Source organism: Equus quagga, chromosome 2, assembly GCF_021613505.1.
Source record: "Equus quagga isolate Etosha38 chromosome 2, UCLA_HA_Equagga_1.0, whole genome shotgun sequence".
NCBI classification, from domain to species: Eukaryota; Metazoa; Chordata; class Mammalia; order Perissodactyla; family Equidae; genus Equus; species Equus quagga.
In genome coordinates, this window is record NC_060268.1 from 169,710,672 (window position 1) to 169,737,046 (window position 26,375).

General features: G+C 52.6%; 1 protein-coding gene across 3 annotated transcripts in view; it reads right to left on the reverse strand.

The window, feature by feature from the left end:
• The window catches only part of HSPA12A (heat shock protein family A (Hsp70) member 12A), a 72,886-nt gene extending 48,775 nt beyond the window's left edge, over nt 1-24,111 (reverse strand). For 2 of the 3 annotated variants that reach the window (XM_046652143.1, XM_046652142.1), the window contains exon 1: nt 23,940-24,111. In XM_046652143.1, coding sequence (XP_046508099.1) covers nt 23,940-23,982 — 43 coding nt within the window. In that variant the 5' untranslated portion in view covers nt 23,983-24,111. Of the gene's footprint in view, nt 1-4,731; nt 4,752-23,939 lie in introns of those variants that run through there. The other variant, XM_046652144.1, reaches the window with a different exon arrangement.
• Nucleotides 24,112-26,375: the final 2,264 nt, after the last annotated feature.

Consider the following 26,375-nt stretch of genomic DNA (forward strand, 5'->3'; position numbering starts at 1 on the left):
TCTGTATTAAATAGGGATAATAATAACTCTTACCTCTTAGGGTGAATGAGGATTAAATAAGAATGATGCAGGCACAGTTCTTAACAAATACAGCTATTGTCACCTACATAGTGTCTCATGTTATCCTTGCAAACAATGCAATGAGGTAGGAAACAGGGAGTTCTCAGCCCCATTTAATGGCAGAAGAAACCAAGGCCCAGAGAGGTAAAGTATCTTCCCAAAATCACAGAGCTGGTAAGTGCCAGTCTCCAAGGCTTGGGCTCCTTGCCTCCACCACATTCCAGCCCTGAGGTTCCCAGACTCCGTGACTGGCCCAGGTCTGCGACATGGGCAACTGGCAGCACAGAGCAGTGAAAACTTAGAGCTCTGGAGAGGGTGAAAATGGGGAGTGACTGCTAACAGGCATGGGTTTCTTTTTAGGGTGATGAAAATGTTCTGGAATGTGATAGCGGTACTGGTTGCACAATGTTGTGAATATACTAAAGCCATGAAATTGTATACTTTAAAATGGTGAATTTTATGATATGTGAATTATATCTCAATAAAAAAAAATCAAAGAGCTGCAGGAAGCCACCTTGTAAGGAAAACTGTCCCCGTCCTGCCTGCCCTGAGGAGCGCAGCCCTCCTCCCTGGGGGTGGACATCAGTCGCTCCCACCCACCTGCCCTGGGCAGAGGCCAAGTGTGCAGCGGTTCTCCAGGGACCATCCAGTGGTGAAACTGGGTGCTGGCCGACTCCAGACTCTCCGACGACTGGGGCCAGGGGCAAATGCTGGCACCGGCCTCTCCCCAGACACCCTCCTCTTTAGCAACACAAGAATTCACAGCCCAGTCACCAGCTGTGTTTTCACTTTTCCCCTAGATGCTCTGAGGCTGGCTGGCCAGAGCTGAATGCCAAGGTCCATTCCGATGGGGAGCTGTGGACGGAGGACTTAGTGCTTTCCCCAAGGATAATCAGTTTCAAGATATTCTGCAATAAAGACCAGGAGAAGATGCCACTACCCTGCTGCCAGTACCAGCCCTGGGCAGGAGTCACAGCCCCATCTTGTGAAGGGGACCCGTGTACCAGCATTAGATATTCTTCAGTCTAACTGTCTGCAGGTGCCGCTGCCACTGAGCCAGGGTCCTGGGGCCAGGAGGTATTCAGGAACCTGCCTGAGAAATTGCTGCTTCCAGAAGACAAAGGAAAAGAGAAGGCAAATGCCACAAGTGGCTCAAAAATGCCCCTGGGGAGGCCACTGCAGCACGGAAGGGCCTTCAGAGGGGTGACACGTCGGGGGGAGTGGCCCAGGAGGCTGGGACACTCCCAGGAACCAAATGCCCTCTCGGCACAGGTGGCCCTGGCACCCGCATGCAGAGCATTCCTAGCAGGGTGGGTGAAGACTTCCACTCGAGCAGGAAGGAGAGAAGGTCCTGGCAGAGACTTCTTAAAACTTCTTGAGTTTAAAATCCTTCATTCTTACTTTTTTAATACAAAACCCTCGATGATGAATTGACATTCTTAGAAAGAATTAGTAAACTGGGTGAAGATGGTGACTAACTCTAGACTTTGCTAAGTTAAGTATCTGCGGCAAAACGTCAAGAGTAATCACTCTTGAAAGGAGCTGAGATAGAACATTTCCTTCCAGAGCGGGAAAGGGAGATAAAAACAAAAAAACCACAATGACTAGTTCCCCTGAGGACCGAATTTGCTCGGTCTTTTCCCAAGGAAAATAGAGGCAATTTCTGGGGCATGGGGTTGCCTCCCCAGGGTACTCCACAGAAAGAGGGGAGACTCCAAGCCACGGGCCCCAGGGGTCCCCAGAGCCTCCCGTGGCCCATCTCAGGCCAAGAAGCTGTGAGGCGGCAGAGCCTCCCCCTTGAGGCCCTATCTGAATCCCAGAAAAGAACACACATTCTATGTTTAGGGGCCAGGGGAGGCCACACAGATGGCCCCAGCTGCCAAAATATTCAGACTCATCAGGGGTGCCCACACACCCTGGTGTGTGCATGTTATATGCACATGAGTAGGCTTCCGTACACTTGGCCTCCAGGACCCCTTGTTCCAGCTCCTGCAGTGCCCGGACCGGCAAGAACAGAGGTCCAGGGAATGAGACTTTGCACCCTCACCACCACCTGTGGATGGCCAACCACCCAAGCTCAGGCTTAGGAAGGACGTCTGGGGCGTCCAGAAGCCCAGGTGGTCTGTCTGTGGCTTTTCATTACTACTGTCCCATGGGCCTCTCCCTCCAAGGACGCAGGCCTGCCCGCTTCATTAAGCCTAACCATGTGCCCTGACAGCTTCTCTGACTTCACTGTTATCTTTAACAGCTCTGTCTGGAACTCAATTAATCAGCAGTCTCCTCCTCTGCAGAGCAGAATATTCCAGACGCAGAGTGACCAGCCTGACTCCCTGCAGGCACACCCCACTGAGCCTGGAATGTCTGAGCACAGGGCGGTGACCTCCAGGAGGTGTCCACAGGAATGCTCAGCCTGGGAAAAGTGGGAGCTGGTCACAGGGACACCCGCACACACCCATTCTCCCCGCCAATGTCTCCCCACTTCTCTCTCTCCACAGATCTAGTCCAGGAAGATCCCACAAGCGTGGATACAATTCTGGGGACATTCTGGGTTAGTGGACAAGAAGAATTCTGGAAACTAAACATGCAGTGGGGAAGCAGGAGGCTAGCCACAGAGCAAATACTTCAGCATTACCTGGAAAGTTCATCAACAGGCAGAACAGGGCCACACAAAACAGCCCCCCATTCCCCCGGTGTGTCTATCTGTGCCCACCTCTGCCCCATCCCCATCAGGCTGCCTCTAGTCCTGTCCAGGGGACATGCATGACGTGTGTATTTAATTCATGGGAATCCGACTATGAGCTCTCAGGTCAAAACAGAGCGAGTGATTTCAATCTAAATATTGTAATTAAGAACCATCTAAAATTCTATTTTGCACAATGAACTCTTTATTAGATACTGCGGTAAGTGCCTCAGGGGGTTAGTGGTGGGGAAGGCAGCCCCATGGTGGTGATGCTTGACTGGCGTCTTGAAGGGCAAGTTCGCTGAGTGAACAAGATGGGGAGGGGACAGCAGGAGCAAAGGCAGAGCAGTGCGGAGAGCTTCCCAGAGGGCCTTGCACTCTGCCTCCAGGCTGCTCCCCTGGATCACATCAAAACCACCAGCTTCATCAGGTCACTCCCAGCCTCAAGCACCTACTATGACTCTCTATTACCCTTCATAACAGATGGAACTCCTTAGCCAATCAGACACCTCCCTTAGCCACTGGCCACTGCCCCTTCATCATTACTGCCCCCATACAACCCCCTGGACCAGCTGGACTGTGTTCTCTGCCATCTGGGAAGCCATCTGCCATCCCCCAGGCCTGTCTCGTGTGCGGGTCTGCAGGGAGAAAAGGCCTTGCTGTCCTTCCCATGGGAGAAGCTGACCCTCATGGCTGCCCTCCAACCAGGCACAGACCCCAGCTACTCTTCCAGGGGTGGGAGATGGGATGGAGGACCCAGAGTTAGCTGGGCCTGAGGAGGATACCCGATTCCCCCCTCACCAGCTCTGCCACAGACAGGACTCTGCCCCGGGCCTCAGTTTCCACAGCTGCAAACCAGACTAACGACTGTTCCCCCACAGGGCTACGTGGAGACTACAAGGGGAGACCTACAGGAAAACTCCAGCACTGAGCTGGCTACAGAGAAGGTGCTCAAGAAGCACAGGCTCACCTGCCATTTGGAGACCCAGAGCACACATGTGCTGGCTGAGCTTTTCCACCTGAATCTCCCACCTGAGGGCCACGAAGCCCCCTGCCCTGGACCCCCACACTGTCATGTGTACACCCCTAGAAACCACTGCAAACAAGCAGGGAGGCCATCAGCCCCCAGTCCCCAAGGCAGCCCAGGCTCACTGGTGCTCCCACATCACAGCTCCAGCATTTCTACTCAAGCTGAACATATCCCTACTCTATGACCCAGCAACCCCTCTCCTAGGATTTTACTCAAGAGAAATGAGTGTAAAAATATGCAAAAAAGATTTGTTTAGAATGTTCATAGCAGTTCTTTTCATAATCTTCCAAAACCAGAAACAATATAAATATCCATCAACAGGAGAATGGATAAAGTATGGTACAGCTGTACAATGAAATACTACTCGGCAATAAAAAGGAAACAGAAGACCAACACACCCCACAGTGTGAATGAACCTCAAAAGCACTGTGTTGAGGGCTGGCCCCGTGGCCGAGTGGTTAAGTTCGCACACTCCGCTGCAGGCAGCCCAGTGTTTCGTTGGTTCAAATCCTGGGTGCAGACATGGCACTGCTCGTGAAACCACGCTGAGGTAGCGTCCCACATGCCACAACTAGAAGGACCCACAACGAAGAATATACAACTATGTACCAGGGGGCTTTGGGGAGAAAAAGGAAAAAAATAAAATCTTAAAAAAAAAAAAGCACTGTGTTGAGTAAAGACCCCAGATGTGACAGAGGACCCACTCTGATTCCACTTCAACTTCAGGTGAAGTTCAAGAACAGGCACATCTAAGTGAAAGATGTCAGAACAGCAGTTACCTCACAGCGTGGGTAGATGCAGACTGGGATGGGGGAAAGGGAACTTTCTGCAGTGATGAAAATGTCCTGTACCCTGCCTGGTGAGGTAGTTACACTGTATCAGCTTCCTATGGCTGCTGTAACAAGGTATTACAAAGCTAATAACAATTCATTAGTGACTTAAAACCAGACAAATTTATTACCTTACAGTTCTGGAGTTCGGAAATGGGTCTTCCTGGGCTAAAATCAAGGTGTTGGCAGGTCTGTGCTCCTTCTGCAGGCTCCAGGGGAAAATCTCTTTCCTTGCCTTTTCCAGCTTCTGGAGGACATCTGCGTTCCTTGGCTCAGGTCCCTTCCGCCATCTTCAAAGCCAGCAGCATAGCATCTTCCAGTCTCTCTCTCCGACCTTCTTCCCTTCCTCTTTCACTTAAAAGGATCCTTGGGATTACATTGGGCCCACTCGGATATCCAGGATAATCTCCCCTTCTCAAAACCCTTAATTTAACGCATCTGCAAAGTCCCTTTTGCCATTAAGATAACATATTGTGAATGTTCCAGGGGAGTAGGACATGGACATCTTTGGGGGGCCATTATCCAGCCTACCACACATGGGCACATGTGTAAATAAAAATCCATCAAGCTGTACACTTAACATTCATATGCTTTATTGTATGTAAGTTAGACCAATAATAATCATAAAGAGCAACAAGAAGGGCTCCTGTAATCTGGGCTGGAGATGTCACATCCTGGGGATGGCTTTGCCGGCACCCTCTCACTTAATCCTCATACCCACCCTGCACCATGAGCCTGTTTTACAGAAACTGAGGTGTAAGGAGAGAGACAATCTCTCTTGCAGCCGGCAAGAAGCAAAGCTAATTTGAATCCAAGTCTGACTCCCAAGCCCGTGTTCCAGCTGCTCCCCAAGGGCACCAAAGACCCCTGCTACAGGTGGCAGGAAGGTGGCATAAGGGAGAGGGATTTTCCTTTGATGCCCCACTTCCATTGCAACGTGGGTGGCAGAACTTCGCCCTAATTCTGCTCTAGGAAAAACAATGGTATGACTGCATGAGAAAAAATAACTCAAGGCAGAGACAGTAAGAGTGAAAGAGACTGTGCAACCTGGAGACCCCGTGCCCTGTCTAGAAAGGCAATGGTTCCTGGGCTCCACCCAACAGAGAAGGCAGAAATCCAGATTTTTATGTGAAATCTCTCATTCATTTTAATTATAGGCAATGAACTCAAATGGATGAGCAAATATTTGTCCCCAGGCCGCCAGCCTGCCATCTCACATACCCCACCCTACCCCTCTCATCCACTCCGCCATGCCCGCCAGCAAGCAGCAGCCTTGCCCCGGCAGAACCTGGCTCTGTTCTCTGCAGGGCATGGGGTGCCTGTGATGAACCTGCTGGAAGGAAGAAGCAAAGCTGCCCCTGTGAGAAGGGACCTGACAGCTCCTAGAGGGAGATGACAAAGCAGCTGTAATGAGGCCTCCTGCCTGCTGTGCGCACACATTCCAGATGGGACCAGAGGCCAGCTCTACAGTGAGCAGCTCTGCCTGCTCCTCAGCCCCCAGTTGCTCCCACTGCCAAGGTACCTCCAAAGAGAAGGCCTAGGGCTTCCAGGCCCATTTGCCATTTTGCTGGATGCCCACCTGAGGCCCATGACAACACCCCAATATCTGAAGTCACCGTGTCCAGGTTCTAGCAAAGCTCCAGTGAGCCCTGCATGCTGGGAGGGCCCCAGCCGAGGCGCCTCAGGCAGCACCAGCTCCGGACTCCAGGAAGAGCCAGGTTGGCTACTTCCCAAGTAGCCACACCCACCCTGCCTGCACAGAGCCCTGCACTGGGGCATGCCCACCTCATCCTGCTCCCTGGCTGTTCAGTGTAAGGGAGTCAGGGGCCATGGGGAGTGGCTTTCTTGGGGTTGGGACAAGGCATGTAAGGGAGTATTACAGATATTGTCCAGGGCAAGGATTCTTGAAGGACACATACTTCTGGCTCAGAAACCATCATGTCCACCACGCAATCTCTCCCCTTGGGACCTTAACCAAGAACCATAAGCTCTGAGCCTCTGTGTCCTCATCTGTAATAGGAGGGTAGCTCGCCCTGCCCCTCGGTGCCGGGTTCTGTGAAAGCCCATCTATTAGCTGTCTCGTTATGCCCAGCAAGCCTGGAAGGCTGAACACCAAGGGGCTGCCTCTGGGTGTGGGGTCCTGGCTGTTTCCTCCTTTCTTCCTCTGGGTTATATTTTCCATAATGAACATGTAATGCTTTTGTCATGAGAACCAGTTATCTTGTTTACCCAGGACCTGCCCAGGACAGCGAGGGGACAGAGGAGATGGTCGGGTGGGGCACGGTGAGAAGAATGCGAGGTCGGCTTTCACCCATCACCTCCTGAGGCTCACTGGACACCCAGCTGCCCGGCCACAGCACTGGTCCCACCCGAGGTCCTTGTCTGCCCCTGTTTCCTACACCAGGACCCTTAGCCCCGACCAGCTCCCAGTGATCACCTGGTTCCCACACCCTGGGGGCCAACTCTCTGCCCAGCAAATCTCCCCAGTGACCCTGTGGAGTAGGCTTTATTTCTCAGCTCCACCCCACAGTTTAGGAGACGGAAGCTCAGGGAGGTTTCCAGGCCTGCCCGAGGCCTCACAGCGGGTACACCACAGACCAGAGACTCGAATCCAGGACTTGGGCTCGTCCCACAATACCACACTGCCTCCTAGAGAGAAAACAGGGACCCCACCTGGAAGGGGGTCTCCAAATGCCTTGGTCTCTCAGCTTCCTCCAGGCCCAGGAGAGGAGCTACACTCTGTGGGTGTTTCTTCTGGCTCCAATACTCAACCCCCAAAAGTCCCCAAATGTCCTCTGTCTGAAGTGGGCCATCCTCGGTGCAGAAATCCCACCCCCCTGCAGGGTGGGAGGGTGCCCTGCTTGGGTCCCAGGCCTCACCCTGGCTCCATCGCTGGGTTCTGACCTTCCCAATCAGCACTGCCCTGGGCTTTAATCATTTAAGTCAGGTCAGAGTCCTGGTGTTCAGTTGCCAAATTTGGGAATAAGCCTGGAGCCGGCAGTGTGCATGGGATGACCATATGGCCCCCAATGAGCTCTAGGCCCTGAGGGCTCGAGGGAACGGGGCAGGGAGGGTCACCTTGAGTTGTAAGCACATTCACCAATGGAAACCAATTTACGAATTCTCTCTGAGGGCCAAACCACTTGTGAACTCAGGGCTGGCGAGAGGTGTGGTGAGGGAGGAGCTCGGCTGGCAGAAGGAGACGGAGGGGCTGCTAGCTTGGCACACAAGATCCCTGACTGCTCCTCAGTGAGTCACAGGATGCACCGGGCCATCCCTCTGCCACAGTAATTGTATTTTTGGCTTCTGTGTTTGTGTTTTGCCACTTCCTTCAGTCTCATTGCTAGTATTTCATTAGAAAGCAGCTCTGCCCTCCCCTACACCCCCTACACACTAAGATTTTTGAGGGCCGGTCTTATCAGGACCCCAGCTGCACTCCTCACCATATTTGTATTCCATCTTATGGCCTCACAGGAATCCAAGCCCATTTCATACCATAACTCGGTGAGGAAGTCTATCTTTCTATATCAATATTCACTTAACACACAAGGTTTACATGCAAAAAACACACAGGACAAAGTGAAGTCTCCCATTCCTACTGTTCCCACTAAACCCCATCCTGCTGGCTTGTCTTCCTTCCCGAGAACCTCAGGATCTGTCCTCCAGCATGTGGCACTTTGGGATCGCACTAGCCAATGTTCGGGGAAGACCCAAGGAGTGCAGAGTTGGGGCAGAATCAATGGCCATGACCAGCTAAGTCCTTATGGGTTCATGTTTTAATGAATCATACAAACCCCAAGGGAAGACCTACCAGAAGCTTCTAACATCTCTAGTCTCTTCCTTCCTGTGTCTGTCTCTGTCTGTCTCTCTCCCTTCCCCTCCTCCATCTCTGTTGCTCCTCTCCCTCTCTCTCCATGCCCGCATGCACACACATACTTACGTGTGTACACATTCACATAGACACACACACTCCTATCAGTCTCTCCCGAGACAGGTCTGGCAGGACCCATCAAGCCCCAGCAGTATCAGGTCTTTGCTGGGTGTCTGGCACCACTGCTCACCACTCCCTGTGCCCCTAAAAACTTGGTGCCCTAGGGCAGACAATCTCCTGATTCCCGAGTCCCCTCCAGGGGTGTCCCTGGAACCCCCAGGCCCACCCCAATGTCCCTAACCTCAGCCACACTTCATCCCCAGTATGCCAACCCAGACAGGCAGAGTCTGAGCTTGCTCTGAGGGACAGCCTCACCTTGTCCTGCCACTAGGTCACTGTGCGCTTGTAAAGTCCCTGCCACTTTCCAGGATCGTTTCTTCATCTGGAAAATGAAGCACTTGGCTCACAAAGCTAAAAGCCCCCACCGGCACCCTCCAGCTTCACCCATTTCTCACTCTGATCACCGAAGTCACACTAACTGAGTGCTAATGGCTGATAAAGACCCAAATCTGCACAGCAACTCCTCCCTGAGCTCCCCATGAATTCTGGTTCCACGATGGCTCAATTTATCACGCAATCAAATTCCCCCCAACCTGTGGGCCTGGCGTAGTGTTGTCAAGTTTTTATTTTGCCAAGAACAGACATGAAAGCTTCTTTTTATTAAACCTATCATCTGCTTTATATTCAATTCATAAAAGAAAGGAAAATAGTACTGCATCAGTTTCTATTGCATCAGACACAGTGAGTGAGGCCATCTTGGACCGTCTAGCCCCAGTCAAGCCTTCAGAAGATGTTAGCTGCATGAGTTGACCCCAGGTGAGAAAAACCCAAATTGCAGAGTTTTGTGCACACAAGTGGTTGTTATTTTAAGCCACTAAATTTTGGAGTTAAAAGTTGTTTTTTCTTAGTACAATAGATGAGGACATTGGAGAAGTAATGCTTAACCCAAAGGAACATGGCAGCAAATCAAGTCTGCATGAGTAAAAGGCTCCCTCCTGGTGGACCTCCAGGCATGGCGGTCAGCGGCAGGTGTGGGGAGCCTTCCTTCACCCTCAACCCACAACCGCAGGGCAGTGAGCCTCCTGGGCCAAAGGACCTCAAATCCCCGCACAGTCGGCCATTGGCGAGCAGGACCATGGGACTCTCACTTCGGGCCAACCCTCACCAGCCCTGGCCCTCTGGGCACGTCACAGGAACGTGGGCACCGTCAGCCTCTGCCTGGCAGCACCGCCCAGCCCCGGGACTGACCTCAGCACCCTGCAGGCTCCGTCCCTCCCTTCTCAGAGCCAATGCGGAGGCGGCTGGGAAGAGCCGCTGAAGCCCCACCCCTGGGCCCGCAGGTAAGGGGTCCAAAGTACAGGCTGAGGTCCCTCACCATCTGAGATGGGGTCCCCCTCAACCAGAAGGATCCTGTATGCAAGATTTATGGATGACAAAATCCCACCTTGGAAATGTTCTATGTATTGATGTGATGGTGGTTACCTGACTGGACATCAAAACTCATCAGCTTGTACACCTAAAAAAGTGTGAGCTTTACCTCATGTAAATTATACCTCAGTAAACTTGACGTTAAAAACCTCCCCAGCAGGGAACCACACGACACCTGCTTAGCTAGTTACACCCCCTTATACGACCTTTCTGAGCACCCAGTGTGTGCCAGTTAGGTGCTTTAAATAATAAACACGCCTAACACTGAACATTCATGTTTTGTGTGCAGGGAAAATCCTACGTGTACTTGACCTCACCTGATTCTCAGGACCACCCTGTGGGATGTTATTACCCACACTTTACAGATACGGTCACCTGCTCAGGTCAAGGTCACATGACCAGCCAGGTGCTGTGTGGGAGCCAGGACTCAGATCAGGACTCTCTAACTTAGTTAAGCCTGTTTCACTCCACTAAATTCCCATCCAACACTCGCCACCAGGCAGGGTGTGTTGGGTGTTTTTTTACACTTACTGAGGCCCAGAGAGGCTAAAGGATTTGCCTGTGGTCACACAGCGAGTAAGAGGTAACACCAGGATTTGAATGAAGTACTGTCTGGTTCTAAAGCCCATTTTGCCTTACTGGCCATGCAGGAGGCCTGGGGTCCCTCACACCCCATTCCACCTGTTAGGCCCTCTCCTCAGGGACTGCCTGGCTCCAGGTGACTACTCTCCCCTCCCCCATCTTCTCTAGACCTGTCCTAGCAGGTGTCCTGGCCAAGACTACCAGAGGCCCACCCCAAGGGATGGACTGTCACTATTATCTTAAAAGACATCTTGCCAAGGTTGTAAGGTTGTTCTGAGACTAAAGCTGTGAGGTAAAGGCCTTTCATGGGCATCTGTGAAGCCCCACGAACCTGGCTGTGAAGAGACTGGGCCCACAGGGCTTTCCAGGTGAGGGCCAACACTACTCCCATCCTCCCAGTTCCCCAGAGTTTCCTGCAGGAGAAGCCAAGGGAGCTGGTGTGGGGAGGAAAGCATATGCCCTGAGCTGTGTTCCCACAGCCTGCTCCAGTGTCCCACAGGTGGGCCTTTGTGGACTCAGCTGGTGGTACATCCTGGACAGGCCCTCCCACAGCTGACCACTCAGGCCTCCCTGGAGGGTTTTGGCATCAGTCCTTGCGTGTAGCCAGCAGGCACTGAAGCAAATGCATCGGATGATGTATTAGGCATCATTAAACAATGATGTGTCCCTTCTGCTGCACTCTAACTGCTGGCCCAGGGAAACCACAGCTTGACCTGATGCCCACGATCCCTTCAAACGGGGACCATGCCACGTGCTGAGTCACGTGGTCTGACCTCTACCCAGCATGCACTGGGAGAACACCCCAGGAGGGGTCTGTATTTTCATGGGAGGGACCCAGTGGTCAATTACCCTACACAGTGTGAAATACTTACATGGGAGAAAGCAATTTTCTCCAAGAAAGAACAAAAGAGTCAAATTTCCAATGGGTTGTGCATTTACTCTCCATCTACATGCACAGCCCTCACCTAGGAACCATTTACTGCCACGACTGATTCAGTTGCTGGCACTGTAACTATCTGTAGAAGACAATCACTCTCTGACCACTGGACAATGCTCCCCCGGCGCCCCCCTCCCAGCAAGGTAACCCTGTGCCCTGGCCAGGGGCGACTGTTCCGAGTCAGGTAGCTAATCATGCCTGAACCTAGGGGCCTCCTCTGGGAATGTGAGAAAGACAGACTGGGGAGCACATGAAGGAGGGCCTGCAGGGAAGGAAGGACGGTGACAAGCAGAGCAAAGCAGAAGGAAGAGGTGGGGGCGAAGAAGAAGTGCCAGGTGCTCTGTTCTCTCCCGCTGAGACCCGGCAGCAAGCCTGGGTTCCAGGGCCAGCCCAAGACCCTCACTATAGAATCTCCTTTTGGGCTTCCTCTGGCTAGAAAAGCTTTGGTTATCTGCAACCAAAAGCCCTACTTAGTACTCTTTTAGACTTACTACTCCTTGGCATTCTGCCAAGGGCCAGGGCACAAAAGCTGGGCCACCACCTATGTCAACTGAGGGAATATGCAAGAAAGCTGAAAGAGAAAAGCCAGTGTCTGGGGTTCCACCATTAAGGACTCTCTTATTCACAGCAATTAGATTTGGCACCTCATTCCTCTGAGTCAAACCCGACTTCTTCAAACACTCTTTTGAAATGTAAATCATGCAGCCAGAGACAAGTCACTAATTTATTAATGGCAGAGAGATTAGATCTGTGTGCCACCTCTGACTGACTCAGAGTGGCTGGCTGGACTGCTGTGTTGAGAAGGACTCTGAGGCCATCTCTGGGTTTACCTAGGAAGTGCGTAAAGGAAGCAGACCTGGCTTCTTATCCTGGCTTTGCCAAGTGTTTGGAGGCAGTCTCTTCCCTTCCCTGACCTCAATTTGCCCATCTGTAAAATGGGAAGGTAGGCCTAGCCCACCCTTTGACAACCCAGCTCCCACCTGGCTGCTGATGCTTCCTACAAGCTCTGTTTTCTCAACAACTGCCGTCTCCACTTTGGGAATAGGACTCCTGACATTTGTGCTGTAAACAGTTTTCTATCCCAATTGGCAGAGACGGTCTCTCAAGGACAATGAGAAAAGGAACAGAAAGGAAGGAAATGACTAGAGAAATTTAGTCTTTAGCTCATGGAAATCTGGGGAACAAACAGAGGCCAGCCTGAGGTCTCTGAGCCAGGAGGCTCGAATCCCAACACCTACATCTTCTGTGTCCCAAACGGGAGCCAGGAGTCTGGCACAGAAACCACCATTCGCAGTCGCAGAGAAACCAACAAGACCACAGGGTCTGACCTACAAAAAAATCCAGAAAGCAACAAAGGAGATCACTTTTTTGCCAGTTTATGGGAAACAAAACACACTGGCAAAACCTATTCCGTCTGAGATCTGGGGTGCTAGATGGATCGACGGAACAGGAGCTCCACCCTACAGAACTTACTCCCTTCCTGAAGCCTCAGTTTTCTGATGGTAAAATTGGAACAAGGTAGGGAAAACTATGCAGAAAACATGCTAAACACCTGGAACATAAAACAGTCTCAAAAGTTGAGCTATGTACTCCGAAAGGAGGTGAAGATAAGAGAAGGGACCAGAAGCTCTGCCGGCTGAGTCATTGGAGGCCCCACCCCGTAACAGGGCAAATATTTTTAAATGGAAACTCATCCTACAGCAAACAGAAACACAAGCGTTTCAGCAATAAGCTAGTATATTTTCCTGAAAATCTTCACTTTCTGCAAAATCACACACTAAAAATAATAGAATTCATGGGAAAAATAAGGTTGGTGCATATCACTCAACACCTACGGAAGCTTGTTACCTGAGCATTTCCAAAAACAGAAGCCGCTCTAGAAATATCCTAGCACAGGAAGCGCGCTGGCCCCTGGACCCAATGCCACAGTGAGTAAGTGTTGGCTCCTGCTCCTCCTTAGAGATGAAGGGGCTTGGGGTCACTCACTTCTTACAGAGACCACTGTCATCAAAACTAAAAACCCTATCCAGGGTGTCACCTGCACCCACTGTTTTCTTACAGGGCAGTGCCTTCCAGCTCCTGCATCCGCCCTCTCAGCTTCCCCATATGGCTTAAGGGGATAGAAAGATCCTAAAATGGCCACAGCTTACACTAAGGAGAGGTACATCCACAGATTTTTCAGTTTTTTTCTTAGTTCTTAACTCACTGCTCTTTACTCATGAGAAAGTACATCCTGATCTACCAAAACATAACTGCACCGGGAAAAACTGCCGATGAGCCAACACAACTTCCACACATAGCAGCATGATCCCCCCATTTAACAACCATACAAAAACATGTTGTAGACCAACAAGCAAACAATTTTAAGTGTAAGATAATGGGAAGTTGCTTTTAAGATAATTTAACTATGGATAATGTCTGATTTACCATGTGCTGATTTCTTGACATTATACACTCACAGAAAGTCTTAAGAAGTGAGTAAATCTAACCTGCAAGTTGTTTTAAAACAAAATACACTTTTTTTTTGGCTGGGAAAGTTTCACTCTGAGCTAACATCCGTTGCCAATCTTCCTCTCTCTTTTTTTCCTCCCCAAAGCCCCAGTACACAGTCGTATATTCTAGTTGTAAGTTCTTCTAGTTCTTCTATGTGAGCCGCCACCACAGCATGGCTACTGAGAGACGAGTGGTGTGGTTCCGTGCCCAGGAATGAACTCAGGCCACCCAAGCGGAGCATGCTGAACTTTAACCACTAGGCGATCAGGGCTGGCTCCAAAATACAATTTTTTAAAGTTTGTACTCTTACCATTTTAGTCAAGCTGACTCTGTTAAATTAAAAATAGCCACAAATGCTTTGTAGCACTTCCCATTAAGAGGTGGAGTCTATTTCTCCACCCCTTGTGTCTGGGCTGGCCTTGTGACTTGCTGTGATCACTAGAATGCAGCAGAAGTGACACCACATGACTTCTCAGGAAGGGCTCAAGAGGACTTGCAGCCTCTCCTCTCCTCTTCTCGCTGCTCTGAGACCACCACATACAGAAGCCCCAGCTAGCCTCCTGGAGGATAAAGGACCACGTGGAGAAACAAGTCCCAGCTGACAGCCAGCACCAAGCCCCAGACCTGTGAGTGAGGCCATCTGGACTCTCCAGCCCAGCTGAGCCATCAGATGGTGGCAGGCACATGAGTGACCCCAGGCAAGACCAGCAAAGAACCACCCGGCAGAGACTTGCTTACAGAATCATGAGCGAATAAAACGGCTACTGTTTCAAGCCATTAAATTTTGGGATGGTTTGTTAAATAGCAAAAGCAAATATAATGTGACAGTTTGTAGGCACTTCACTAATTCTTTAATAATTTAATAGCTTTCCCCACTTGGGAGCCAATAAACCTTTTATTCAGCTCTCAATGATTCCATAGGCCCCTGAGAAGGGGCTAAACCAGCCTCAAAAGTAGCATTGTCTCCAAGGACTCTCAAGGATCCAGACTGAATGAAAGTCAAGGACTGACCAACAACCCAAACTCCAGGAAGGCATCATGCAGCAAGTTCAAGAGGAACCTGACTAACGTGAAACACCGAGGAGGAACCGCTTCTAACATTCAGATGACTTCTGGGGGAGACCGAAGGCTCTCATAACTAACAGCCCTAAATCCTAAAGACCCCAGTCTTCCTGGCTGTGGTAGGCTGAATGATACCCCCTCCCAGTATGCCCACGTCCTAATCCCTGAAACCCATGAATATGTTACCTTACATGACAGAAGAGATTTTGCAGATGTGATTAAATTAAGAATCCTGAGGTGGCGAGATTATTCTGGATCATCCAGGCATGCCTTATAAGAGGTCCTTATACATGAGTCCTGATAAGAGGGAAGCAGGAGTGGCAGAGTCAGAGAGGAGATGGAACAACGGAAGCAGAGGCTGAAGTGATGCACTTGGAAGACAGAAGAAGGGACCACGAGCCAAGGAATGCAGGTGACTTCTAGAAGCTGGACAATGCAAGGAAATGGGTTCTCCCCTACAGCCTCCAGAATGGACACATTCTGCCAACACCTTGATTTTAGCTCAGTTAGACCCCTTTTGGACTTACTTCCAACCTCCAGACTATAAGATAATAAATTTGGGTTGATTTATGCCACTGAGTTTGTGGTAATTCTTACGATGGCAATGGGAAACTAATACACTAGATAATTCCCCCTGCCTACAAGAATGTAACTTAGGACTATTATTCATAACAACAATAGCAGCTAATAATAACAGCTAACAATAATTCAGTATCTACTTTGTGACTGGCCCTGTTCTAAGAGCTTTTCTTGTATAAATTCATTTAATCCTCACAAAAACCACATGAAGAAGGTTATTATAATTCATATTTTACAGATGAGAAAACTGAGGCTTTAAGAGGTTGAGTCACTTGCCAGGACCCCGGAGCAGGGAAATGACATAGCCCAGAGTTGAACCCAGGCAGTCTGGCTCCAGTTCCCATGCTCCCCAATACCTCTCCCAAATCAAACCAACGATAATAACAGCCACTTACTGAGCACCTTATCTGGACCAGGCTCACGCTTAGCACGGGATATATGTTCTCTCACTTAACTCGCACAGCATCCCAATGGAGCAGGATTATTAATCATCTTTGTTTACAGCTGAAGAAATTGAGGCACAGCAATATTACCCCCAGAGGTTAAACATATCTGAACCCAGAGTGGCTGAGCCCAGAGGCTGGGTTTAACCACACACCCTACTGCCTCCCTCATCCCACTTGAGGCCCAGACGGCTAAGAGGACAGAGATAAGTAGCACAAGCACATAACATCTCTTCTACACAAGGATACTTAGAAAGTGAAAGGAGTCACTGTTAATAATTTCACTGAGACAGGAGGCATAACCCAGAACTGTCTCAGCAAACCAGGACACCACACTGGCCACCCTGCAGATAAGGGGACTGAAACCGGGCTCCATACTCTGCAGTTCAGGGTTCCCCAGAAGGGCCACTGTGGAGCAGCGGTCAGCCCCACCAGATGTCCTCGGCTGCCAGGTCATGGTCAAGGCTGGAAGAGGAGGGGTGGTCCGGCAGAGCTCAGAGCAGTATCTACAAAGCTCCAGATCTGGGGTCTCAGCACTGCAGGAGGAGCCTGTCCGATGGGGGGCTGGCATTCCATCTGAGGGCAGAGGTCTTGCAGCTCTGGAAAGAGTCCAGGGATGCAAAGAGACCTTGAACTTCACTGGTGCCCCAGACAGGAAACACAGTGGGGAGCTCAGAGCCTTGGCAAAGGGCCAAGTGGGAGTCAAATGGGGCCAACAGCCTGAGACATCCAGCTTTCCTCCAAAGTTCTGGGCCTGCTGGACAAGAGGCCATGTCACCGGAGGCTCAGGCTGGGGTCTGCCCCCTCCAAGCCGTGGGATCTTGCACCAGCCCTTTTGCCTTCTGAGCCTGCTGGATGAAATGCAGGTAACTGCCCTACATACATCCACAGGATTCATAACAATAAATAATAATAGCAGACAACAGCAAATGAGCCAGGAAGTGTATCAGCACTAACCAGGGGTTATGGGAGTAAATAAAATCCACTCTCAAACAGGTACTATGATTAATCCCACTTTACAGATGAGGAAACTGAGGTGGGCGGGGGTGGCTAAGTGACTTGCCCAGAATCCCATGGCTGGTAAGTGGTAAAGCTGGGACTGGATTCCAAGATGACTGCCCCTGTAAACTCCCCTGGAACATTCTCTCTTCCCCACCTGGCCAATCTAACACAGCACATTCTAGTCCAAGGTCCCTGGAGGGGGATCCCATTCCCCTGGTGGGCCAGAGATGACTGGTGGCCCGGGGGACCGGGCACTAGTTCTCGCTAGATTATAAGACTCATTGGCAGGCTCTGCAAATACATTTCCCTGGATGGTCTAATTCCAGGAGCTCTGGGAATGAGAATTGTAACAACCTCCCCCAGGTGATTCCTAAAGCTTTTCCCTTCCTGTTCAAGTCCCTTTGGAGCCTGATTTCCAATAGAGAGAAAGTCTCAGTCTGCTGCTCCTGTGTCCTTGACCTCCTCTAAAACTGCCTAGTCTCTTCCTGCATCCAGAGCGCAGCCTCAGCACAAAGCCTTCCGCGGTCAACAGCGTCTGCCTAAAGTCGACTAACCTCGCTTGGGCTTCCACGCATTTTTGCTGTGGTTACCTTCTGTTTGTGGCAAGTGACACAGGTTTTCTATTTATGAAACTGATATAAATAAGACTTTTAAAATAAATGTTTTTTTTGTTTAAAAAACAGTGGATTAATTTTAGAAATAATCAACAGATGACGATTTAGGTGTTTAGTACATACGGGGGAATCAGGAAGGTGAACCTCAAGTGGCTGAAGATTGAAAAATAGTTCCCTATGGATAAGATGTGCCTGTGGGGGCCGGCCACGCCACCACGTGGTTAAGTTCCCGCACTCCACTTCGCGGCCCAGAGTTTCACTGGTTCGGATCCTGGGCCCCGACATGGCACCATTCATCAGGCCACGCTGAGGCAGCGTCCCACATGCCACAACTAAAACATACAACTATATACTGGGGGGATTTGGGGAGAAAAAGCAGGAGAAAAAAAAATATTGGCAACAGTTGTTAGCTCAGGTGCCAATCTTTAAAAAAAAAAAAAATGTGCCTGTGGAAGCTTTCTTGACAGCCCTGAGCTCTGTTCTAGCATCATCCCCATGAGCCCTGTCACCCTGGGGGAGGTACTTAATTCCTCTGAGCCTCAGTTTCCCCTTGTGTAAAACCACCCCCTTCATGGAGTGTTTACGAAGGGTAAATGAGCCTGCAGGCGAAGCATTTAACACAGAGCTGCTGCTCAACAACTCTGTGCTGACTCAGCCCAGCACCAGGGAGTGAACCGTGTCTGCTGTTCCCCACCCGCCCCCAACGTGCTGAGGTCCCAAGTCTGAAATCCAGATATGTAGTAACTCACTGATACTCAAACTTGGCTGTTCACTCGAAGGGGTCCTGATATAACCGTTCTGGAGTGAGGCCTACGCACCAAGACTTTTAAAAAAAAACTCTACAGGTGATTCCAACAGGCAGCCAGGATTAAGAACCACTGTGGTGGGGCTGGCCCCGTGGCTAAGTGGTTAAGTTCGCGCACTTTGCTTTGGCTGCCCAGGGTTTCACCGGTTCGGATCCTGGGTGTGGACGTGGTACCGCTCGTCAGGCCATGCTGAGGCAGCATCCCACATGCCACAACTAGAAGGATCCACAACTAAAAATATACAACTATGTACTGGGGGGCTTTGGGGAGAAAAAGGAAAAATAAAATCTTAAAAAAAAAAAAAGAACCACTGTGGTAACTAACCCCAGGGGATCTCCAGTGGCCAAAAAGTGTAGCTTCCGACACTGCACACTCCAGGACCAGCCCACAGCGACCATCACTCTTACTTCCCACCAGTGGAATCTGCAGAGATGGGAGAAGGCACATGAGGAGGGCTGATGTGTTCGCCAGGAAAGAGGAGTTCATAGCTTCCCAGGGTCTTGCTTCAGAGTGGAGTACTGAAAGTCTAAAGGCATCGGGACCTGAACACATTCCCCATGTAACCCCAAGTCAGAAAAATCAGAACAGAACCTGCCCTCCTCCTAAAGCCTCCAAAAAAACATAGAGCAGCTGGACCCGCCCACAGCACGCAAGGCAACCGCAATCCCGGTGGGCATCACAGCGGTAGAGGCAGGAAGGCCACCTCTCCCTTCCTCCTTTGGGGAAAGAATGTGATAAATTAAAGAACTGCTTCCTGCCCATCCATTATCCCCACTGTTCCCACAACAGACCTAGGCAGGCACCATGCGCCCCTCTCACAGACCAGGAAAGGAAAGCTTAGCTGGAGTGGACACGCAGTCTTTGGGCTCCAAAGCCACTCTGCTCTGCTGCCCCTCGTCACCTGGTACTGCACATCTCAGAGAAGAGCAGGACTGGGAGTTATTTGCAAGAAAAGGAAGGCAGCAAGGATTTGCAGAGCCTGCTGCAGTGGGGCCAGTGTCATTTCTGAGCAGTGCCTGCACTTCTTGGTGGTCTCCCTGCCTCACCCTGCTCTCCGGGGGATGCTCAGACCCCGCGTGCCTGCGGGTGGGAGGCGCTCGTGCCCTGCCACATGCTGCTCATTCAGGAAAGCTGGTTCCTCCCTGCCATTCTAGTTATGCGCAGCGATAATAAAGAAGCTTTCTCCCTTACCAAAGAGGCCTATTTATGCGATGAGATAGCATTTCGCCCCCACGGATTGAGTCGTCACTCAAAGCCTTGTTGGAATCAAAGTCACATCTCTTCAGGGATTGACTGAGCCCCATCCACCTCCCCCTCAGCTTCTGCCCACTCCTGAGCATCCTTGTTTCCAGAAGCACCACCCCAGGGTGGAGTGGGCAGAATGTGGATGCCATTCCCCACTGCTATGTTCCCTCCTGTCTTGCTGACTGATATTTACTCAACACACAGTCGGACATTTATCGAACACCTACTATGAGTCCTTTCTATGAATACGCAAATGAAAGAGACAGTCCCCGCCCTTGTTGGGAGAAAAGGCATTGAGAGAAAGAGCATGATCTTTTAGGCTCTGTGACTGACTTATATCCCGACTCCAGCATTCATGGGCTGGGTGATTCGATTCACTGGCTGGGCAAGTTACCAAATTTTTCAAGGCCTCAATTGTCTCATCAGCAAAATGGGGTCATAATAACAGCAGCCTCAAAGGGTTGGCGGAGGAATCAATGGAAGATATGCACATAAAATTGGAATGTCATAAGCACTCAGAGAACACTAGGTGGGATTACCAACAGTTAGTACGGAAGGGTTTGGGACCACACAGGTGAGATCTCACCCACATGGATGAGTCCAGGAAGGCTTCCTGAGAAGTGATACCTGAAATGAGTTTTGAAGGATGAGTAGGAGTTTGCTAGACAAAGGGAGAATGTTCCAGGCAGGGGGAACTGCATGAAGGCCAAAGGAGATAACTGGGCTGGGGGAAACACAAGACATGGTATGGAAAGCATGCCCAGGGGGTATGTAGGGACCACAGTGGCAGAGGACACAGCTCCAGAGACAGATGTAGACATGGAAGTGGATCCCATTGCCAGAGCCCTAACCAGTGGTACGCAGAGTGTTGCTTCGACTTTTTCTTGGCTCCTTTGGGTGACACACTCAGCTCCCTTCCACTTCCATCTGTAGCTTGGTAGCCATAGGAAGTGGGACAGCCACAGTCCATTAGTCATGCACTCATTCACTCGGACACTCGATGCAATTCCCTGAGGGCCTGTGACACGCCAGACACGTGCCAGGAGAGGCCGTACAGCTTGACCACCTCCTAACCCTCACTCGGCCCCTTTCCAGCTGTGTCACGCTGGGCCTGGAAGCTTTCTCCTTGGTGAAAGGGGGTAACAGGGCCCCCTCCTACAGTCGTTCATTCAGTAATAAATGTGGTCAGGGCTAAATAAGATAATTCAGTATTCCCAGATTTCAGCATAAACTAAGTCCTCAATAGATGTCAACGTTTAAAATGTTTATTTTTACTATGATTAATTGCCAGGATGCTAAGACTCCCACCTCCAAAGCCCAAAGCAGTGCTTCCAGAGGCACCCCCAACCCAGGCAAAACCCCCTGCCTGCTGTTCCTCTCCTTAAACGCCCCCACACTATAGAAAATGACCAGGTTTCCACGGCCCACACCTAGCCCTGACTCCATCACCACTGGAGCTGGCCCAGCCTGAACCATCCATGCCCCCTCCCAATTTACGTCATCCTTCTCGGGCTCCATGTGTCCACCAACTCGGGTTGGGAGATAGGGGCAGGAGTGAAGTTCCTCTCAGCCTTTGCTGTCCAAAGCTCCAGAGATTAAAGGGTGGCCCTCCAGATTTTGTAAATTAAGGAAACTTGCAAACATACACAAAGTAAACAGAATAGTAATGAACCGCCATATACCCATCACCCAGCTTCAACAACTACCAACATTCCACCAGTCCCTCTTCATAGGCACCTCCACCCACTCCCCACCCCACCCCTACATGATGTGCGGGGGAAAGACTATATGGCCAGCCTTTCTGGCACACCCCACCACCTGGGGCTCCCACTGCTCACAAGTCCCAACAGTGTGATGCCTATGGCACTCACTCTTTTGCACCAAGAGCATCCTTGAAATAGTCCCCTGAAGAACAACCATTTTGACGTCCCTGATAGAATGGCAACTACCAACCACACCTATGGGGGCTCCACAGCATGGTGGTGAAGGGCTGGAGCCCTGGAATCAGCTGGCCTGGGTCCAAATCAATACTCTCTAGATGTGTGACCTTGGATAGGTCACTCAACCTCTCTTTAGATTTCCTACCCAGTAAAAGGAGAATGCTGGTAAAAGGTTTGCTGTGAGGCTTTAAAAAGGAAAATAATGCATGTTCATCGCCCAGCACAGAATTTACAATGAGGAAACCTTAGATAGATGGGGCTGGGGGGGGGCGGGGGGAGGTGAGCAGGCTCTGCTCCAGTAAGATACTATTAATATCTCCCATTTTACAGATGAAGAGATGGGAGCCCAGAGAGAAGCAGTGAGCTGTCGGGACAGCCTGCTCTCACAGGCTGCCTTGAACTGCAGATCACTAGAAGTGAAGAAACACTCTAGAATAGACACAGGCAGGCAGTGGCAGGTGGCCCAGCACACCCAGCATGTGTTTCTCCATCCTGGATGGGGAGCTTTCCCAGCCTGAGAAGAGACAATCACACAGTGCCCTGGTGTGGAAGTGACGGGCGAGGGGGTGGGGGGTCTGAGGAGGGTAGGGGTGCTGCATTCGATTTTATAAGATAAAATAGTGAGGGGGGGGTGCACATCCCTGCTCACTCTTTTGATTTAACAAATCCTTTGGCCAACCTTGCATTCGATACAGCCAACCACTTTTGTCCCAGCAAGACAGGCAAGAAACTGGCTCACTTAACTTAAGCTTTAGCAATTCTTAATAATTTAGATGCCCCACCCTTCCATCCTATTTTTTTTTCCAATTTAAAGGAAAAGAGTGGGGAGAAAAAGAATCAATCCAGTTGCTGAGTGCTGTTCAAACAAAGACAGCCCCCCGGCCCATGGCCCGCGTTTGCCAGCTGGGGAAGGGCAGGGGAGCGGGGCAGATCCGGGATGCCTGTTTGAGCCCGATCGGTTCTCCACGGTCCCTCCCTGGAGCGAGCCTTGGCAGGATCTCCCCCTCCCCCTGCACTCCCCCACCACTGCAGTGCCGTACGGCACCTCCCAGATCCGCAGGAACAATGGGCTGGGGAGGGGGCAGGTGCCGCTCGGAGCGCAGCAGAGGGCGGGGGCTGCGACCACAAACAGCAGGACAGCGAACGCGTCGCGCACGGTGGTTGGGCTGCCGCCTGACTCAGTTTCCCCGTCTTCCGGGTCCTGCAGAGCTGAGCGCGCCTTCCCTGAATGAATTTCCCTCACGTCCTGAGCATTTTAATTTCATCCTCGCTAGGTCTGTCGCTCCTGGGAAAGCCGCCGGGCCACACTCCCCTCCAGCGGCTGCTCCTGCCGAAGACCCTGCAGGTCAGAGACCCGCAGCGCCTCCGCGCGCCCAACTTTCCGCACTTGGGACCCACAACCCTGACCAGCCCGTCCCCTCCGCTGGGGAAGCCATGATTTACAGCCCTGGGCTCCAAGAGCTGCTCTTCCTCTTTCCCCCGCTCCCGGGTCCTCTCTCTCTCTTTACCCCCTCACCCCCCTAACCCCCATGCATCCGAGCCCTGACCACTCTCCCCAAAGAAGGCAGCCCTGGCACACTTGGAAAATACGAGCGTCCGTCCTCCGCACTGTGCGCCACCTCCCTCCCCCATGCCTGGGCAAGGAGGGGACAGTCGAGCTCCAGCCGCTCCGTCCCTCCTCAGCCCAGAGAATCCCTGGGGACGGGCCGGGCGGGCAGTGGGATGCAGCTCGGCCCAGAGCTGCAGCCTCGCTCCAGGCGCGTACGTCCGGCCTCGGCGGGGTGAGGGGGGACAGGTCCAAATCTTCGATTTCCCTCAGGTTCCCACCCCCGCCTCGCTGAGTCACTGAAATGAGCCGCTGGGGATGTGCGGCCACCCCGCGGCCGGCCCTTTACCGGGCAAGCGCGGGTGTCCCCGCACAGCGCGCAGGGGATGGACATGAGGGCCGGCTCTCACTCGGACTCCCACCGGGCCCCGCAGGAGGCGCAACTCCGCGGCGGGGACGGCCAGGATGCCGGGCGGGGGCTGCAGTTCCCGCCGCAGTGTCCGCACCCGGACCCGGAGCGGAGCACGTGACTGGCCGGCCGCCTCCTGCCCCCTGGACCCCCGGCCCCACCGCGGCGCTGACCCCGGTCCCACCCGCTAGGGCAGGGTGGGGCGGGGGCGCCCACTTTCCCGCGGCCAGCGAGGGAGCTGCGGGGCGCCGGGCCGAGCGCGCCTCATACCCCCACCCCCGCCTGCCCCGCCGCAGCCGCAGGACCCGCTCCCTGCGCTCACCTCGGGGCCCCGTGTCGCTGCCGCCCGCCTCCTTGTCCGCCATGGTCGCGCAGCCCCGGCCAGCGAGAAGAGCCTCCGGCGCAGCGCCCGTGCCCGAGCAGGTCCCTGTCCGCGTCCTCGGGGGAGCTCGGGCCGGGTCTGAGCCTCCGGGCAGCGGGAGCACTGCTCTGACGCGGCCGCCGCCGCAGCCCGGGCTCCTCCCCGTGCTCCTCCCGGGCCCGCCCCGCGCCCCGCGCCCCGCCCCGCGCCGCGGAGCCGCGGCCGGCTCGGCAAGGCCGGGAAAGGCAGGCGCGGCGGAGGGCCCGGCCAGGGAGCTCCTCGCCTGCCCGCCCGCCGCTCCGAGGCCCGGCCCCTCCTCTCCGGCTCGCCCCTGAGCCGGCCGCGGCGCGGGTGGTGGCGCGGCCGGTTCTCCGCGGCTCACCAGCCGGTGGGACTCAGGCGCGCGCAGGGCGCACGGCTCGGCGAGCGGCGGGGGCTGGATTTCAGGCCCCTTCGGCCCCTCTGCGCGCCCTGTCTTTGGAATGGCAGGGGACCAAAGCCCTGCAGCAAGCAACGCACACAAACCTACTCTCCCGGGGAAGTCCGCTCCCCTCCCCGCCAGTTTATTTCTCTCCCCCAGGGTCCCAGAAGAGCGATCAAGGGCCCGCGCGAAGGCAGAACCCGGTGCGGCCAGGATTCAAGCCGCAGAGCGCGGACCTGCGCGGGGCCGTGCTCTGGGCACCGCCGCGGGCGTCAGCCTCCAGGCAGCCTGCGGGACTCCATGGCAACTCGCGACCCTGGAAGGCGCTTGCCGCGGAGGCTGCGTCGCGCCTTCCATATATGGGCTCTCGCCCGGGGTCCTCGTTAAAAGTCTGAGAATAACGACATTAATGATGCAGAGTTTCCGGGGGTCAATGATTCATCCTCCTTGTCCTCGGGCTCCTCCACCCACACGCGCCCCTGGCACCTGTTCAGGCCTGACCAGGTGGCTTCTGGGTCCGCTATGCCTGGAGGCAACGAGGGCAGTGAGAAGAATCTAATGACCACAGTTACTGGGTCCTTCCCGTGTGCCTGGCACTATGCTAAGTGCTTAGGAGCCTTATCTCATTTTCTCCACATAACTCTAAGAGGTGGGGACTAGTGGTCCCCATTTTGCACTTAAGGAAACTGAGGTTTGAGGGGGTTAAGTGACGATACCCAGAACACACACAGCAAGGAAGCGGCCAAGGGGGAATCCCCACCCAGGTCATAACCACCAGCTATCCCTCACGCCCTGAGATGAGTCACAACTCCCAAAAGGCACCTAGGGAAAGCTTCATGCAGCCGGGTTATGGAGGAGGGGGTCAGCAGAGGGCCGCCGGGAGAGCCCAGAGACCAGGCTTTGCTCATAAAGTGATGGGAGGGTGTTGAGTTAAAAGGATGTACTTGTCCTACCTCTACATACATTAAAAATCCCAAATGTACAGTTTCTGGCTGTGTGTGAGACCATGAGCAAGTTAGTTCACCTCTCTGAGCCTCAGTGTGAAATGGGTACAACAGGAGAAGTCACTTCATAAGAGTGAAGAGGATTAGATGAGATGATGCATGCAACATGCTTCACTTGGGCTCTGGCACACGATAAGCAGTCCGAACAGTATATGATATTATTGTCACGGGCACCCGTTTAACAGTGGACAATGGCCAGTTGGGCAGGGCAGTGAGCAGTGGGGGCACATGGCCGGGGTGGGGTGTACTGCCAGAGTGGGGAACAGTTTTCCCAGAGAGTGCCCTCTGCCTACCAAGGCTGCTTGCTTGCTTAGAAAACACCCCGCCATCTCAGAGACAGACCCAAGAGATGGCCTGGAGGCCAAGAACATGTGGTGCCTAAAGGCAGGCAGGAGGGCGGGCTGAGGCAATTGTCCAGGTGACAGCCTGGCCAAGCAGATTCAGGATGGGGAATGGAAGGGCCTACCCTGGCTGTGCATCAAGCCTTTAGCTGCCTTCCCAGTTCTGCTCATATATCCCCATTGAGTGAAGCTGGCCGGGCCGAGGCTACATAGATTGGAACAGGAGAGGGCAGGGATAGCCACCAGCCCTCAGTCCACTGCACACCAGTGTCACATGGACACATGCCTGGGTAGTGATGCCAGAAGGAGCTTTCTATTAAACACAGCTCTGAGTGAGTCTCTGTTGTGCTCAAAACCATGCTGGGCTTCCCTCATCTGTCGGAAGAAGCCCCACCTCTTTAGTGCCACATTCAACACCTTTGACAATAGTGACCCCAAACTTCCTCTCCTGTAGTCTCTCTCCCACCTTCTTTGACCATAGTTACAAGCTGTGTCTATCTCCATGTTGGCACCCCCTTCACTTTGCTCCTCTACCTGCCCACATCCAAGGCCACCTACCCAGGGAAACCTAGGACCCCCCACCACCACCTCCAGGCTCCCAGGGTATTCTGCACAATCACACCCCTCTTTA